Source organism: Galleria mellonella, unplaced genomic scaffold (genome assembly GCF_026898425.1).
Source record: "Galleria mellonella isolate WM207_F2 unplaced genomic scaffold, CSIRO_AGI_GalMel_v1 utg63, whole genome shotgun sequence".
Lineage (NCBI taxonomy): Eukaryota > Metazoa > Arthropoda > Insecta > Lepidoptera > Pyralidae > Galleria > Galleria mellonella.
In genome coordinates, this window is record NW_026442130.1 from 15,136,820 (window position 1) to 15,154,664 (window position 17,845).

At 35.2% G+C, this 17,845-nt stretch overlaps 1 protein-coding gene across 1 annotated transcript in view; it reads left to right on the forward strand.

The window, feature by feature from the left end:
• The window catches only part of LOC113511835 (solute carrier family 22 member 1-like), a 135,332-nt gene extending 117,813 nt beyond the window's left edge, over window positions 1–17,519 (forward strand). The window contains exons 2-8 of the mRNA XM_052899759.1: window positions 7,823–8,279; window positions 9,164–9,362; window positions 10,262–10,362; window positions 12,103–12,254; window positions 12,712–13,329; window positions 13,417–13,598; window positions 14,738–17,519. Of these exons, the coding sequence (XP_052755719.1) occupies window positions 8,110–8,279; window positions 9,164–9,362; window positions 10,262–10,362; window positions 12,103–12,254; window positions 12,712–13,329; window positions 13,417–13,598; window positions 14,738–14,926 (1,611 nt within the window). The 5' untranslated portion in view covers window positions 7,823–8,109 and the 3' untranslated portion in view covers window positions 14,927–17,519. The remainder of the gene's footprint in view (window positions 1–7,822; window positions 8,280–9,163; window positions 9,363–10,261; window positions 10,363–12,102; window positions 12,255–12,711; window positions 13,330–13,416; window positions 13,599–14,737) is intronic.
• The last annotated feature ends 326 nt before the right edge of the window (window positions 17,520–17,845 follow it).

Genomic DNA, 17,845 nt, shown 5'->3' on the forward strand with positions numbered 1-17,845 from the left:
TCAGTTTAAATATAAACAAAACGACTTGTAATAGATTCATGCTTGTCAAGTTACGTTTTGAAACAACATTAAAAATAAAAAGAATGCGGTCCTATCCTTTTACAATTGTCTATACGGGATCAGAATTGAATAAGTTTTATATAATATTTTTATTTTTGTATTTTTAAAGATTTACCTGCATGAGTATAATTTCTATTTTCTATATTAATAGGAAAAATACGGACTCTTGGCCAGATATTTTAGGAAACTGTTTTCCCATTGTGATCATTTCTTGTAATTGTTTATATCTTCTTTTTTATACCACTGAGTTGGCAAACAAGCATACGGCCCACCTGATGGTAAGTGGTTACCCTAACATATGAACACCTACAATACCAGAGGTATTACGTGCGCGTTACCGACCCTGAAGAAACCTCTTTACCCCCCTTTTGAAGAACCCCATGCTGTAGGCTTACGGGAAAACCTCGACAGGGAGCTCATTCCATAACCTGAGTGTTTGTGGAAGCTGTAGGATATGAGGATGAACTCCTTGTCGATCTATAATAAGTTTTCTATTGTAATCTTTTGAAGGCAACAATAAAGAGTATCTATCTATCTATTTAGTAGCGTTAATATTTCTAATCTGATGTTCGTGATTTATAAGACTTTTTTATACAACTTAGAGTGGCAAACAAGCTGACGGCCCACCTGATGGAAAGTGGTAACCGTCGCCTATACACACGAGCAGTACCATAGCCATAACAGAGTATACTGTTTCACCCATGATACCCCCATGCGATGCCATTCCTGAGGACTCAGGTGTTATTCCTCTGTACCCTGTAAATTCACGCTATATCCCACCCTTCAAACCGAAACACAGCCCTGCAAACACAACTGCTTCACGGTCGAAATACGGATGGGACAGAGGTACCCAAGCAAGATGACAATTTTATTATTTCGTCATATATTTCCTTGTTATTTTTTTTATACCACTAAGATAGCAAATAAGCATACGAGCCACCCGAGCGGTTACCGAGAATACCGGGGGTATTATGCGTGCATTCAAAGTTTGATATCCATTTTATGTCATATGTGCCTTTTCTACGTTTGTTTTTTGTTCCTTTCTTTTGAAAATTACGTACTCAATCATACGAAACGGCTATTCTCTTGTTATCCCACTAAAATATCTTACGATTCGACCAGGTAAACTTGTTTCTTATGGGCCTACTCTTATAAATTAACTCGAACAAATTATGTGTAAATGCCCTCAATATTGATACAAGCGTAGGTGTATGTCGCATTTACTTCTCAGCGTTTTGCTGCCCGTCGTCATTGTCGTCAATCAAGATCACTCTCTGAATAGTGTCGTCGCATTAAATCGCCGGATATCGATTAATCGATATTATGATTAACAACATAAATAATCTATTATGTAATATTCTATTATGTACATGATACTGCTCATTCCTATAAGCGACAGTTGCCATTTACCATCGGGAGAATCGTCACCTTGTTTGCCATTCTAAGTTACATAAATAAAAATTTAATCGATTATACGACATAATATCTGACAATTAAATGTTTGCTAATGACAATTGACAATGACAATTGACAATGATACTACCCATTAATCCATGTAATCGATTATAAACAAACATTAATATTATTCGGAACTAACTTTCGATATAATCGTTACCGTCTATAGTATTGTCAGATTCATCATCAACATCATATCGTCATCAGAGGGAGACTTTGTACCAAAATCGATTGCTTGGGTACTTATGTCCCATTCGTGTTTCAACCGTAAAGCAGTTGTGTTTGCATGGATGTGTTTCGGTTTAAAGAGTGGGATATGGCGTGAATTTACTGGGTACAGAGGAATAACACCTGAGTCCTCTGGAATGGCAACGCATGGGGGGTATCATGGGCGAAACAGTATATTTTGTTATGTCCATGGTTACTGCTCATGTCTATAGGCGACGGTAACCGCTTTCTATCAGGTGGGCCGTCAGCTTGTTTGCCATTCTAAGTTGTATAAAAAAAAATATCGGCCATTATCTGTCCACTGATGAAAATAGGCCTTATTAGATTACAATATATCACTTCACATAAATATTATCAATAAGTCAATCAATAATTAGACTATTCAGAGTAAACCATTATCGATTAATTATTCGATTTTTAGACAACACTACCTGCGACTGGTATCAGCGCCTTGTTTCTACTTTTTCAATACAAATAGCGTCAAGCGACGCGTGAACCGTTCGCTGCGACGTCTACTATAATTAGCCACATGACTGATTAGTACAAATACTTCACATCGTACTATTACTTTTTGTAATGTATCTGTCAGTTTCGTAACATGTTTTGGGGATAACAAAGTTGTTTATCTGTGGACTTTAAGCTGTATTACAGTTATAACTTCTTAATAATTTTCAATTTTTTTCCTGTATTTTAACCAATATCTTGTATTTCTCAATCTCTCTCACACACACACACACACTTCGTCTAGTCTATTCTATTTTTATTTGGGTCAGCTTTCCTCGTCATCCTCCACTAAACACTTCTATCCTAGATCATCAAGTCGTCTGCTTGGGTCCTCTTGGGATCACTGTCAAACCAGGAGGGGCCTTCCTTGCCTCTTTGCACCGATATCAAGGTCAAGACTTTTTTGATTATACAGTTCTCTGGTTGTCTCATAATTATTGTGGACATACCACGTCAGCCGAGTCTCGATAAGGTATTGATTTTATTTTTAAATCGATTTCTATCATTCTTTTTGCAAGTATCTACGAAGCATCATCTTTTATCGATGTATTTATTTGTTTTAAATAAAATAAGAAGATTACTTGCAAATATATTTTTTTTTTTATTGTTTGTGTCATCGCTGTTTACCTACTTGTTATTCCAGTCATTCATAGATGGATTAATATCAAGTATGATTCAGTCAGGACCATTCCTTGTAAGTCTATTTCTTAGTATTACGTTTAAATGCGAATACATTTCTTTTGTTTCATCCATTTTCAAAACTGGTCACAAAATAAAAAAGTTCCGGAGAGTCTTGACACTTTCATGATACAGTATACCGTACCATGAAATATGCTATCTATGAACTATGCTATATGCTATAGCATATCTACTCTACTTTATGCCAAGACCAAGAAATATCATTTTTCTTTCTTCTATGCGATTTCTACGGTAAATACCTATTTTGCTGCTGTTCACAATCCGACGCCGCGATCCACTTGTTAAAATTCACACCTTAACCAGTATTTATTTAACATTCTCTGAAATGCCTGTCAGTTTTAAACTACAAACGTTATATACATATTGCCGGTCTATGCAAATATAACCAAAAAAGTTATATTTAAAAATACTATTATAGTGTCAATAATAAAGTTTAGTTGATTTTACATATGAGTAGGAGTTAGATGATTATTTTATGTTCGTAAATGATTCATAGCCATGAGACTATATATTGTAATTTTTTAGGGTTCCGTAGCTAAGAAGGAAAAAATGGAACGGTCCATCCGTCCGTCCGTCTGTCAAGACCCTTTTTCTTAGGAACGCGTGGAGTTATCAAGTTGAAATTAATATTATATACTCAATCTCTGATATGATATCAAATCTGCAATATCTAAAAACAGTGAAATTATCAAGCTTCTAAATCAATGCAATCAAAAGATACGGCCCGTTAATGTTCCATTTATATCGCTTATTTCGACATTCACAAAGGGAATCAAAACCTATATGTTACGACCTAGAATTATGAAATTTGGTAAAAAACAATGTCATGTAGCACAAGTAACATCCGAAAACCATAAAAGTGTAGGTATATCATAGAAAAAAATTATACTTGATAAATTTGTACGGAATCCTCGTTGTGCGACTCCAACTCGCACTTGACAGGCTTTTTTATTTCACAGCGTTAAATTGGCTAGAAGGATCACGTACAAATAAATTTACCAATCCTTACGTAAACCGTACCGGAACAATGTGGGATGGCCTTTCCCGAGATGTGTTTCCTTTAACCTGGGATCCTTCAAACGATCAACCGTTAAGAGTAAATCATTCTTTATTCAATTGATCGTAGTCATGAACCATAATGTCTCTGTTTTCGGACGGTCGCATGTCGTGCTATAATAAAAAAGAATTGCTATCTCTTTTAGAGCTAAACCAACTCTGGGCAACGAGTTTAGTAAACCATTCTATTACATAAGTGACTTCTTGTGTAGTGACATAAATGACAGCAAGTGCATTAAAGAGCATAATATTGTTACGCCTGCATACAGATTAATCGTAACGAGCACATCAAGTAAAGACCCACTGATAGTATTTCATGAACAACTTTGTACAAAAGTCGATTGCTTGGGTACCTCTGTCTCATTCGTGTTTCAACCGTGAAGCAGTTGTGTTTGCATGGCTGTGTATCGGTTTGAAGGGTGGGATATGGCGTAAATTTACTGGGTACAGATGAATAACACCTGAGTCCTCAGGAATGGCAACGCATGGGGATACCCCCCATGCGTTGCCATTCCTTGGGCGAAACAGTATACTCTGTTATGTACATGGTACTGCTCATGTCTATAGGCGACGGTTACCACTTTCCATCAGGTGGGCCGTCAGCTTGTTTACCATTCTAAGTTGTATAAAAAAAATAACGGAAACTTTATTTTAGGAGGATCTAGGATAAACGTGATACAAGTGTGGCAGCATATTGGAAGCTACCACGAAAAGCTTCAGTCCTGTATCGTGAATAAAGTAAGGACTTAAGGATGTAAAGAAAAAAAAATACAGACGCATACTGTGGCTTCTTCGTAACTTTTGGAACTTAATTAACATGTATCGAAGAGACTTACACTTTTAGAAGTAGCTCAGTTGCAAAGTTCGAAAACTCCAAAGTAAAGAGTGATTCCCAATAAATCATTACTGTAATTTTTCAATCGCAGATAAAATAAAACACACATAATGAAATTATTGCACTGATATAGTTATTTGACTACAAACTTAAAAAAAACATGATGAGTAATATACCAGACCATTATACGGTCACGTAGATAATCAAACGAAATACATATTTAATGGCGAACAGATGAACAGAACAATATCGGTACAGCAGCTTCATCTCTCGCGGATCGAAACAAAAACGTGATTCAATTCTGTGATTAGTTGCCGTTCCAATTTACTTCTGTGGTGAGAACAGACCGCAAAGTTGGCCCATTTCACGGCCGGCAAGCCAACTAAAGCCACAACACTGCATGACTGCGTCGTCACTACAAAAACTAAAATTACTATAATTTACTTATCATTAATCACTCAGTGAGAATCACCATGTTCGCAATTACACGCTCAGCCGATCATGGTTGGACAGTGCGCGCCGCATTCCTACGTGTTGGGACAGTCTCATATGTAGCCGGTTCAGAGAATTCTCTTCTCGGTATCGAACTGGTAATTATTATATTGCGTAAGTGAGGTCAAACAGCCAGCACGCTGTGTTCCGGTTTGCACGGTGAGATATGACTTGCAGTAACTGGGTACTGTGTCTCAAGACAAAATAATCACAAATCTAAATAAATTCCTCATTTGTAATAAATACAGGGTTTTATAAATAGTACAATACAGAAATGTAAAAAATATATGCACTCTACCCATGAGATGTGCAAAATTTAAAGGGTACTACATTCGGGTTATAATTCTTACTAAGTAAACTCAAATATGCACATATTGATTTGAGACTAATGTTTAAAATTATCGTGACAATTAAAATATCAAGTATCTGCGTCTTGATCGTTTAAAAAGAAGAGAAAGGAAAGAAAGATCTTTATAAAATGTAAATATGGAATATACAACTGTTAAAAAAAAATGCAATTATAATAAGCACGTCATCCTGACATTGACAGTGACATGACATTTAGAATTGACATTGACAACGTCAAGAAGTCACATTGTGTTTCCCGTGAGCCTATGACGTTTCCACATTTCTTAAATATTATGTTTTGATACAGCTTAGTACTCGCAATATGTATTCACATAAATTCTCAATTTATGTAATTCAACTTTTTGAAAAAGAATTACTGAGTTTCCTGTTCGTTCCACTTAGCTGATATAGATAGATTTATTTGCCAGAACATTGTTTTTACAAAATCTGTAAAAAAAAATGTTCTGGCGAATAAATCTATCTATCTATCTGAAATTTATTCTCACTAGGCGTTAGAGTCATAAAAAATAACTTTTCAAAAATGCTTAAATTTAAGTTTACATGAAAAAAAATTATTCCTTTTTTTTACATCGTATATATCTATGCGTACTACAAACAAAGGACAAAACGAATTCGACCAGCCGTCATGCACTTATTAATCTCAATATAGTACTAACATAAATATATGTGACATAGAACAGTCCACTAAACCCATTGTTAATGTTGACACAACAGTTGTAAAGCACATGGACAATGGACGGATACACAGGGCCCATCCTACATGCATATGAGAGAGCGGCGCGTGAAGGTACGCGGGCGCGCGGCCAAGGGCGGGCAAGGCCGTGTTGGGTCGTATACCTAGAAAGACAAGCTATAAACTAGTAGCTTGAAACACAATGACTATTGTACTATTAAAATAATAAAATTATTCCTATCATTCGACTACCAATTAACGCTCTACTAGTAAAAATGTAGTTCTAACTATACGCGTATATTTGTACGCATACACTAGCTTTTACATTTTAAATTGTGTACCTATGTATTGATTAATATTTTATATTTTATTATTTGGATTTATTCGTCATATTTTTTTACATCATATTTTACTTCGTACGCGTAGATATCAAGAAGTAGGAAAACCATATGAAAAAACTACTACTTTTAGATGGCATTTCAAAATAAAATATACACCCTTTTTTTATACAACTTAGAATGGCAAACAAGCTGACGGCCCACCTGATGGAAAGTGGTAATCGTCCGTAATATTTATTGCTAAAAAATATTAGGGATCCTTATTAAAACTTTAGAAATGTAACTCAAAGTGTAAAAAAATGCTATAAAATATCTTTCGTCGCGTGCGCTGCGGAAACTATTGGTGATAGAACAAAAGTATGTTCTACAATATTGAACAAAATATCAATAACTACAAAAAACTTCGCGATACTATATGTCCAACTGTTATCGTTATGTCACAATAACCACTTTTTACATTTTAAAAGTTGATAGAAATATCGACCAAAATTACACCATGATATTCATACTTCTGTTTAAATCCTTATCTAAATAAATCATATTGTTTTTAAAACTGTTTCAACTTATTTAGAATTAGGTAGGATTAGATAAGAATGCGGCCGGCTTCGTCTCGTTAATTTTTCTCAATTTCAATTTGTTAATATAAAAGTATTTAAAGGATACTTATTTTAAACAGTCGCCTACTGTTTAGTGATGGATATAAAAACACTGACGCACACATTCACCTCTGACTCTAGTGTGTGTATCTATGAAAACTCTAGGAAATTTGATAAAACCGGTCGATAGCAACATTTGATCTTATGCACTTGCAGTATTTATTACCGTATATTACGAGTAGATACTATTCATTGAACCGACTGACAAGAACCACTCTCGCCATGCAGAGCACGCGCGTACACTGCAAGACAGTAATTGCAAATAGATGGATCAAACCGTGAAGTTATTAGCTGTCCGCATAATAAAACTACATCTTCATCAGCGAACGCACTCGGCAAATGATATTGCATCCTATAATTAACTTCAATATTAATAATTTGTTCAAAACAAAATGCATTCAAACCTTGATTACTAGTAAAGTTATAATTTATCTGTTTCACATCAATTCGCTTACAGGAATTTTTTTCAAGTAACCCTCATTATTAAAATTGAGTGCAGATTCAGGAGCTTGATTAAGGACCCGTATTTGTCTGGATCCTGGAGCAATATCAATTGCAATAATTTTGTTACTATAAATAAAGACTTTGTAACTCATCGAATGTTCAATCGAACATTAAGAAATTCTTAATTCAAAATGGAAGAATTTTTGAAACCTACATACTTGTATTTATATGGATTATACTTGCAATGATCAGAACAAAGTCTGTAGAAAATAAACAGAAGTATATAAAGTGAAATTAAAGATGGCCGAGCTGAACGATCAGAAGTCCATCCATCTGGACGATGTGCTGGAACAGCTGGGAGCGTTCGGCCGCCACCAGCTGGTGACTATGTGCATGCTGGCGCTGGTCTACTCGACCAACTCCATGTATAATGTGAATTATGTGTTTGCAGTCGAAGATGTGCAGTACAGGTTGGTATTTGAAAATAACAACGATAATAAGCCAGTAGCTATAAAAGTAAATGTTTGCAACATCAGAGACATCATTCGCGTGTTGCCAATTCATGTAAAATTTAATCGTATTCTAAATAATTTGACTGTTACGTCACCCCTTTCAAACCGGAAGAGAATGTGCAAACTTCTTGACAGCAAATTTAGTTATAAAATAAATCATTAACTCGACTAGACTTTATACAACTTGAAATGGGCAACGAGCTAAGAACTTACTTGATGAAAAGTTATATCGCCTATGGAGATCTTTATGCTTTGCTATTTTTGAAAACTATGGTATTATATTACAATATCCATTAATTTACTGCCATTTATAACTCTATTTACCTGGGACGTCAAGGTTTGTGCTGAAAAACAGCGCAGTAATGCCTCAAACACCGCAGCAATATGCTGAGCACAGACGTATTGCAGAGAACGTTGCGACACACACACACGCACGCACGCACGCACGCACGCACGCACGCACGCACACACGCAGGCACGCACGCACGCACGCACACACACACACACGCACACGACTACACACTTCCACTTATTATTATTATATTTTTTGTTTATATTTTTAATTATATTGTCAAACTTAGTTTTTTATTCACGCAACTGTGTGAGTCGCATGATTCTACGAATAAATTCTTTCTTTCTTTCTATATCCCATAATATATTTAATACCAGACGAAGACATTGGTTAGCATATAAAATATCTAAAAAGAAATTCGCTCCTTTTTGTCTACAAAAAAATATGAAAAAGGTTTATTTGTCTGTTGGTTTCATTTAAGATATTCTATACATAATTATTGGTGCATCTTAAGGTGAAAAAGATACAGCAACGAACTCTTGCATTGCAGATGCAAGATCCCTGCATGTGAAAAAACAGATAGCGGTACATTCTTAGTATCATGGCTGGTGAACTCTTCGGAGCAGCAGGAGAGCGTGAAGCAGTGTGTCCACTACGCACCGGTGTCCGGCTGCCGGGAGTTCGACACCAGCGAACTGGTGCAATGCAGCGAATGGGTGTACGAAGTGCCCGACAGTTTCATGGCCGAGGTAATAACTGCTGTGAAGCCCGCTATATATCCAGAATCCAAATTAAAAAAGTACACTAATACTTTTTTGAAAGACCTCTTTGCTGTACTACTAATTTGTTTTTCTTTTTTTGCATTTATACTTTTAACACTTTTGATAGTTTTTTTTTTTTCTTTTTTCCTAATAATTTCTCCTAATAAAGGAAAAACCTTAAAACCCACTCTATCATACTTATCCACCATATCCAATCATATCATATCTAATCCCTCGCTTTCACTTTTTCACTTATATCTAATTCTTTACTTTTGTTTTCTGTCTTTTCTTTTTTTAATTTCCTTTTTTTGTACCTCACATGTGCAAATCTATCAAACGGCTAAACCAATACTGCACGGTAATTGCAACTTACAACTCCAATACATTGTGATGTTGGCCTAAAAAACTATTTTCATACCTTTTTAAACGACGTGCAGTTCTTATTGCTGGATACTTGCATATCACGTCACTATTGTAAAACATAACTGTTATTGTATGGCAGAGAACTGCATGCGAAGAACTCACGTTAAAGTTATAATTTGTCTCCACATATGGACGCAGCCTCGCATTGTTCTAGAAACCAGTGTACGCAAACGGTCCCAAAACAGGCATGTCGTCTTTCTGTTTTGTCACGTATAAAAATTTTATTGTCATGTGGTACCTAGACATTTTTTATATTACAAACAATATTGAATATACATAATAATTCTTCTACGCCCATAGTAAACTAACTGTAACCCACAGCTTTCCCCACGCGAATCAATATATAAAGTATCCTATGAGCTAAGTTAGAACCTACTTGTGTACCAAATTTCATTCAAATCCATTCACAAGTTCTTCAAGGTAACTAAAGAACAGATATTTATATTCTCACTTTATTTGTGCAGTTCAATTTAGCATGCGAAGATTGGAAGCAAGCGCTGGTGGGAACTGTCCACAGTTTTGGTAATATGCTGGGTCTACTTCTTCAGGGGCACATCTCTGACAGGTTGGTCATCAATTTAGTTGTCAATATCTTGAATATTTAGGATCCTACACTTGTTCAGATTTATCTGGGAAAATTACTAGTGGGCTTAAAATGAACAAAAAAACTAAGTCAATTGGATTATTTACTTTTAAAATTTTAAATTTATGAAACCTTCAACAATAAAAATATCAATGTTGCTAATACTCTTATTATCAGCTAGCATGATCACGCGCAATGGCTACTCGCTACATTATTACATTGTAAATCAAGTTCTCGTGCTAGAAACTTGCTGTTTTTATCCAATAACTATTTGATTTAATGACCAAGGTTTGTCATAAATGTATTTGCACAATTTATTTACGCACGTTTGGAAAACTCAACTTTCAAAGAGACAGCTGACAGTTTTATTATAATATAATTATTATAAAAATAATAGAGTGTTACCCTAATCATGTGAGGGGAAAGGGATTGTTAGTAATGGAGACTGAGAATCACATTGCGAGCAATATACACAACCAGGTCGACCTCCTCGCGGTTCCCCCTGGAAACTATCATGGTTAATTCCTGATGAATTCATCATGATGGGCTAACTGGCCTGTTTTCATTCTCATCTATCACCCTTCACTGGTGCTCCGCCAGCGTATCCCGTTAGCGCAGGCGGGGTTACCATATCATTTTCGCCCAAAAAAAAACCCTAATCATGTTCAGAAATAAATGTACCCTACGACCGCTTTTGGCCACAATATAACATGAGTGTTTTTACCTGTTGCCGGCAAAGCAATAAACTGAAAACGTCCCCTTTTGTGTTACTGTGGCACACAAACAAAAGAAAATTTACGTTATTTTTTTTTTATTATCTATATTGGTTATTATCTATCTACGAGTATCAACAACTATAGGTGAAAAAGCAAAAAAAATGTATACGACTAATACAAAATGAAGAAACTTAACAGAAACCTTTCAAAGAAACCGCATATTACTTAATATGACAGAGATAATTAATGAAATACGACAAACTTTTGTCGAAAACGACCATCATTTATATCTCGGTTCGGCCGTCACAGCTGTCATATCAGTTAACAACAGCTAAATTTAATCCGTGGACGAGCCGAGCACTCGGACATAACAAGTTTGTAACTACGTACCGGTTACTGGGCATCATTGGACGATCGTAGTGAAAACCACGCAACGGACTGACGCAAATTAATAATAACTCCACCTTTACAGTTGGGCTTAATGACCAATTAACACCTTGAGAACATAACATGATGACTTTTAACGTACAATATTAACGATAGGAAACAAATAAAACAAAAGCAAAATTTGTTTAACAAATTGAAATGCACTACTATAATTAATGAAACTATCATTGCTCACGAAATTGTAGTTATTTTTATTAAACTACTTTTTTTTTATTGATTTGAAACATACTTTGATAGACGTTTATTTATTCTTTATTGCACAATAAAATTTATACAAATGACGAGCTTAATTCTGTATAACATTCTCTACCAACTAACCATTAGATAAAGATAGAAAGAGTTTATGTAATGAAGGTAGATACCACCATCTCACCTATGCATCTGCTTTGAAGCAGCAAACAGTCTGACGGATAAGATAGCCAGCATAACATCATAAAATATCGACCGTACTATGCGATATCTCTAATATTCTTCACTATAATAGTAACATCAGGTAGACTGTCAGCTTGTTTAATCGAAATATTTAGTGGCGTGCTTTGCATCATACACTTGTTGATAGATTCGGTCGGAAGACTGCGGCTGTATTCGCGGGCACCATGGGAGCTCTTCTTGGATTGACGAAAAGTTTCGCTACATCCTTTTGGTGCTATATTGCATTAGAAGGATTGGAAGCCGCCATCGGTGATGCCCTGTCACCCATGTTCATGTTAAGTATGTTATCGCATCACCCTACAAAGCAATTTATAACTGATCGAGACTGAAAGATACAAATAATCAATTATTATTATTATGCAAGTGCCAGAGAATGGAATCTATTTACTTTAAAGACTCAATTTCCATCATAGTCGTCTTGTAGATAATTGAAAGCATACAGATTTACAAATGTGAATTATTCAACTTCATGCGATAAGTCCCGTTATAGAATAGGCCACTCCTTCCTTTTTCGTGGGCATCGTCAAAGACGACTAAGAGAGGACGAGGGATGGGCAGCAGCGTCCCCCTTAAAACATCTTCAAAGTCTAACTGCAAAGTTTGCTGGCCAAATGCCCCACGAGAGAGTCTTATATTTAGTAAAGGACAGTCAAAGGCTGATAAATTTACTGTAATTAGAATATCAATAACACTTATTTTTAAAAAATAGTTTTAAACATATTTATGTCCTTTGAAGGTATCGAAATTGTAGAGAAGAAGAGAGCAGTATTATTCCAAATGATACTGCTGAACTGTTACACTGCGGGACTCATAGTAATGCCGTTCATCGCCTGGGCGGTGCCTTATTGGCGCCACTTTCTACGGGTGATATACGCACCCACACTCATTGTACTGACCTACTCGTTCTTCTTGGACGAGAGTATACGGTGGCTCTTCAGTAAAGGAAGAAGACGCGAAGCCATCAAGTTGATAGAAAAAGTAGCAGCACGAAACAACGTTGTATTAGACAAGATGATGTTGAATAAATTAGAATACATAGATGAGGAAACGAGGACAGAATTGAAACAAAAGAAACTGCTGTTGAAAACTTTCCGGTCAAAGGTGATGATGCAAAGGTTCCTCGTTTGCATGGTGTGGTGGTTCACTATCACACTGATCAACTACGGAATGATGATCAGCTCCGTATTCATTGACGGCAACAAGTATATAAACTTTGCTCTTCTCATGTTGATGGATATACCGGCTAATGTATTCTATTGGTTGGCTCTAGCTAAATATAAAAGGAAATTGCCACTATTAGCCTCCTTTATTGTTGGTGGTATCTTCAGCGTTTGCAATCCCTTCGTTCCAAAAGGTAATATAAATTTGCTAAATGCTTTATAGTTGTCCTATATGTACAGATAGTTCTTAATGATCGTTTTAACATATTTTATGATTTCAGGTTACGTTTGGTTAGGTCTTACATTGTACATGGCGTTCGAAATGCTCGCTACGTTTTCGTACAACATCGTCTACATGTATACCTCCGAGCTGTTCCCAACGTACACCAGGAACTCGATGCATGCCATATGTTCCGCTATAGGCAGAGTTGGATCACTTGTTGCTCCACAGACTCCGTTAATGGTAAGTGTTCTATGCCATTCATAATTCTCAATACAGACTATGTTAATACGAATGAGACAATGATTTATTAATGGATATAGAATTCAATTTACCTGTGCTAATCAAATCGAAGCAAATAAATATGATTTGATTTGATTACCAGGTGGAGACTTTGTTAAAAAGTCGTCTGCTTGGCTACTTCTGTCTCACTTGTGTTTCTGCCGTAAAGCAAAAGTGTTTGCATACCTGTGTTTCGATTTGAAGGGTTAGGTATGACAGTGAAATTATAGGGTATAAATGCACAAAACTTTAGTCCCCAGGAATGGCAACACATGAGTGGAATCATGGAGAGACAGTATACTCTATTCATTCATGATACTGTTCATGTCTATAGGTGAAGATTACCGCTTTCTATCAGATGGACCGTAAGCCTATTTGTCATTCTAAATATCATAAAAGTGTTAAATTTATTTTTAAGCCTAGGAAAAATAATGCGTTTTGTATGTTGAAGAATGTTACAATATTTGAACATTTCTCTTTTCATTTAAGAGTTTCCTCTTGTCTTCAACTAATTCATGCATCTTCCTCCAGCTAGCTCTATCCCAGGCCATATCCTTTATCTCCTTATACGACATGACACCTAGTGTTTCCTTTATCTGTCCCATGTAGTTATTCCTCGGTCTTCCTCTTCCTCTTATGCCCTCTATCTTTCCTTCTACTATGCTCTTAAAAAAATCGTCATGTCGTATAAGGTGGCCCAGCATTTTGCCTCTTCTATTCTTTATTATTTCAACCAATGTTCTCTTCTTGTTCACTCTTTTTAGGACTTTCTCGTTCGTTAGTTTTTCTGTCCAGCTTATCCTTTCCATTCTCCTCCATATCCACATTTCGAATGCCTCAAGCATCTTTCTTTCCTTCTGCGTCATTGTCCATTTGAACATTTTCTATCATCATAATCATATCAGCTGAAATGTACACTATAATTAATGTTAATTAACAATTATCGTGTAAAGCTTAGATTATCGTTATCTTTATAGTTAATCAACGAAAATTTTTAACAAATTTCTTCTTCGATAACATCAATCTCCCCGTCATTATTTTTACAATTGCCATAATAGTTATGATTACCTTAATACTATATGTCATAATTACTTCTACAGATCTCATATTGGTCGGGACTACCGACATTTTTGTTTGGTGTCACGTCACTTCTATCCGGAGGATTGACGCTCTTGATGCCAGAAACTGCCAAGACCGAACTGCCAGATACAGTACATGAAGCTGAGAAAATTGGAAAACCATTGCTGAAGAAGACAATTGACAGGAATGGAGCGACTACGTCTGTCTAATCTCATAATAAAATGTCCTCTCTCTTTTCATTTAAGAGTTTCCTCATGTCGGTGCAACGAATTCATGCAAAATGTCCTACACAGTATGTTTTATTAAAATATAAGTAAGTTTGTGGAATATTTGTAGTATAAAAAATATAGGTGCTTTACTATTGTCTTATAAAGTATTAGTAATAATACAGTAGTAATAATATCATAGAAGAACTAAAACAGATAATGGATGTAAAAACCTTATAAGAAATTATTGTAGCTAATTATGGTATATTGTTTATAAAGATAAATAAAGGAATATAATTATGTAATCTTAACACACAGTTCACACACCAATACATTCAGGTATACCATACACCATACCATATAATATGCATAACGCACACAAACACACTACACTACCAGAGGGAGACTTTGTACAAAAATCGATTGCTTGGGTACCTCTGTCCCATTCGTGTTTCAACCGTGAAGCAGCTGTGTTTGCATGGCTGTGTTTCGGTTTAAAAGGTGGAATATGGCGTGAATTTACTGGGTACAGAGGAATAACACCTGAGTCCTCAAGAATGGCAACGCATGGGGGGTATCATGAGCGAAACAGTATACTCTGTTATGTCCATGGTACTGCTCATGTCTATAGGCGACGGTTACCACTTCAGCAGCTTGTTTGCCATTCTAAGTTGTATAAAAAAAAGACACTCCGTCACCTAATGTTTTATATAATATAAGTATTAGTAAAAAGGGATTGTTGCTTCAGTTCACAATAAAACAATGTAGTAAGCAGACGTGTCAATTGATTTTATGAAACAGACCAAGCAGAAACATATTTGAACCTTAAGTACTACAAAAGTAACCAACATAGATATATATTTTTAATTAACCACTGTCATATAATTTAAGTATGTTTTATTCTGATTTAAGAACACTCATATCCTATAGTGTAATTATCAGTGTAATATCAACACGTAGCGATTTACATATTTCCTTCCTCCGAGATTGCGCATCGTATGCGTTAACTTGTGTATCTAGTTAAAATAGCAAATAAATTATTTCAATTTCAATAACATTAAAATATAATTAATTACTAGGACTAAATATTAAATACCTCAGCTAGTCTAATGATAGTCATAAGTATGGTTGTATAGCAGTATTTTTTTTTTTTTGGTGGATGACAATGGTATGGTAACCCCGCCTGCGCTAACGGGATACGCTGGCGGAGCACCAGTGAAGGGTGATCGATGAGAATGAAAACAGGCCAGTTAGCCCATCATGATGAATTCATCAGGAATTAACCATGATAGTTTCCAGGGGAAACCACGAGGAGGTCGATCTGGTTGGGTATATTGCTAGCAATGGGATTTTTAGTCTCCACTACTAACAATACCTTTCCTCCCGTATAGCAGTATTCCCCCATTTAACACATACTAACGAAAATCTTACAAGAATTGCAATATATTTTAGTTCTCATTTTATTGACTCTTTGTTAATAAGTACCTATTGTTTCTGCCCATTAGGAAGACAGGCGTGACAGATATGTAAGTATGTAAATGTACCTAGTATTTATACAATTTTGATAGCTTTGTTAAACAACAGGTGGTCTACCATAAAATGAAATTCCGAAATTTCGGGCTCAATTTCGTATTTTTGTTCGTATCGAAATCGACCCAGTAAATGGAGCTTAACATTTCGTTCATCATAAATCCTATTCTAATAGTCCAAAGGAACGATATTTTAACATTTTTAATAATTTTAAACAGCATGTATTATGTAATTTTAACATCAAATTTTTGTTTCGTTCGTCCCCGAAATTTCGGAAAATACTTCACGATAGGCACTCAGTAAATTTTTTACTTCTGCGTTATTTACACAGCTACGATTACATAAAAATATGTCATCAAGTACCTCCCTGGGTAGCAGGCGCAGGTATGTAATCTAATTAAATTTATTTTGGAGACTTGATACAACACTGTTTCAGATAAATTAACCAGCCACACCAAATTTTATTACCGAAATGTAGACATTTCGGTAATAAAAACTTGAAACAGCTATGTGGACACTATCTTACCTGAATCAAGACATTAAATCCCGTAAAAAAATTTAAATATAACACGTGTCTATATTAAATAAGTCCACGAAAGTAATTTATGTAAAATGTAAGTGTATATATATTTACATTAAAAAAGAAATATGCCTACTCAGAGACGACTGTTTTTTTTTTTTGTTGTGAACGTAACGTGAAGAAAATTTGAAAATATTTTTCTTATGCAACTTTGCATCATGGACGAAAATAAACTGTATATAGTTTTTTTTAATCCGTGCCCATGCACGTGCTACGGATGTATTTTTTCTACCTATTAATAGTGTATAGAATCCTATGAATAAAATACCTAAATAAAGATAGATAGATACTATTTATTGTTTCCTCCAAAAGATTACAATAGTAAACTTATTATACATATAAACAATTACAAGAAATAATCACAATGAGAAAACAATGGGCGACCATATCGCTAAGAGCGATCTCTTCCAGGCAACCTTTGGATGGAGAGGAGTAATTATAAACAGTTTGATAGGAGGCACGATTAAAAAGTTTGTTAATTCTAGATATGGGAGATGTAATACATATAATAAAGTTATAATGTTTTATAAAATAATTATTAAATAAGTTATTTATAGTCGAAAGCATTTCATTTCTAATCCTTTGACAGCAAAACTTGAAAAACTTTCCTAATGTTATTGTTAAGGTGTTAAGGTTCACTTTTCAATATCAATTTAAGGTGCAAGAAAACACACGTCTTTACTGAAATGGATATATTTTCAACTAACTTCAATTTCATAACATTGTTGCTTTTAAACCTACGACGAGACATTAGTAATAGAATGGCATGAAGTTAACCAGTGTTTGTTTCTATTGTTGACATTATAAGTAAA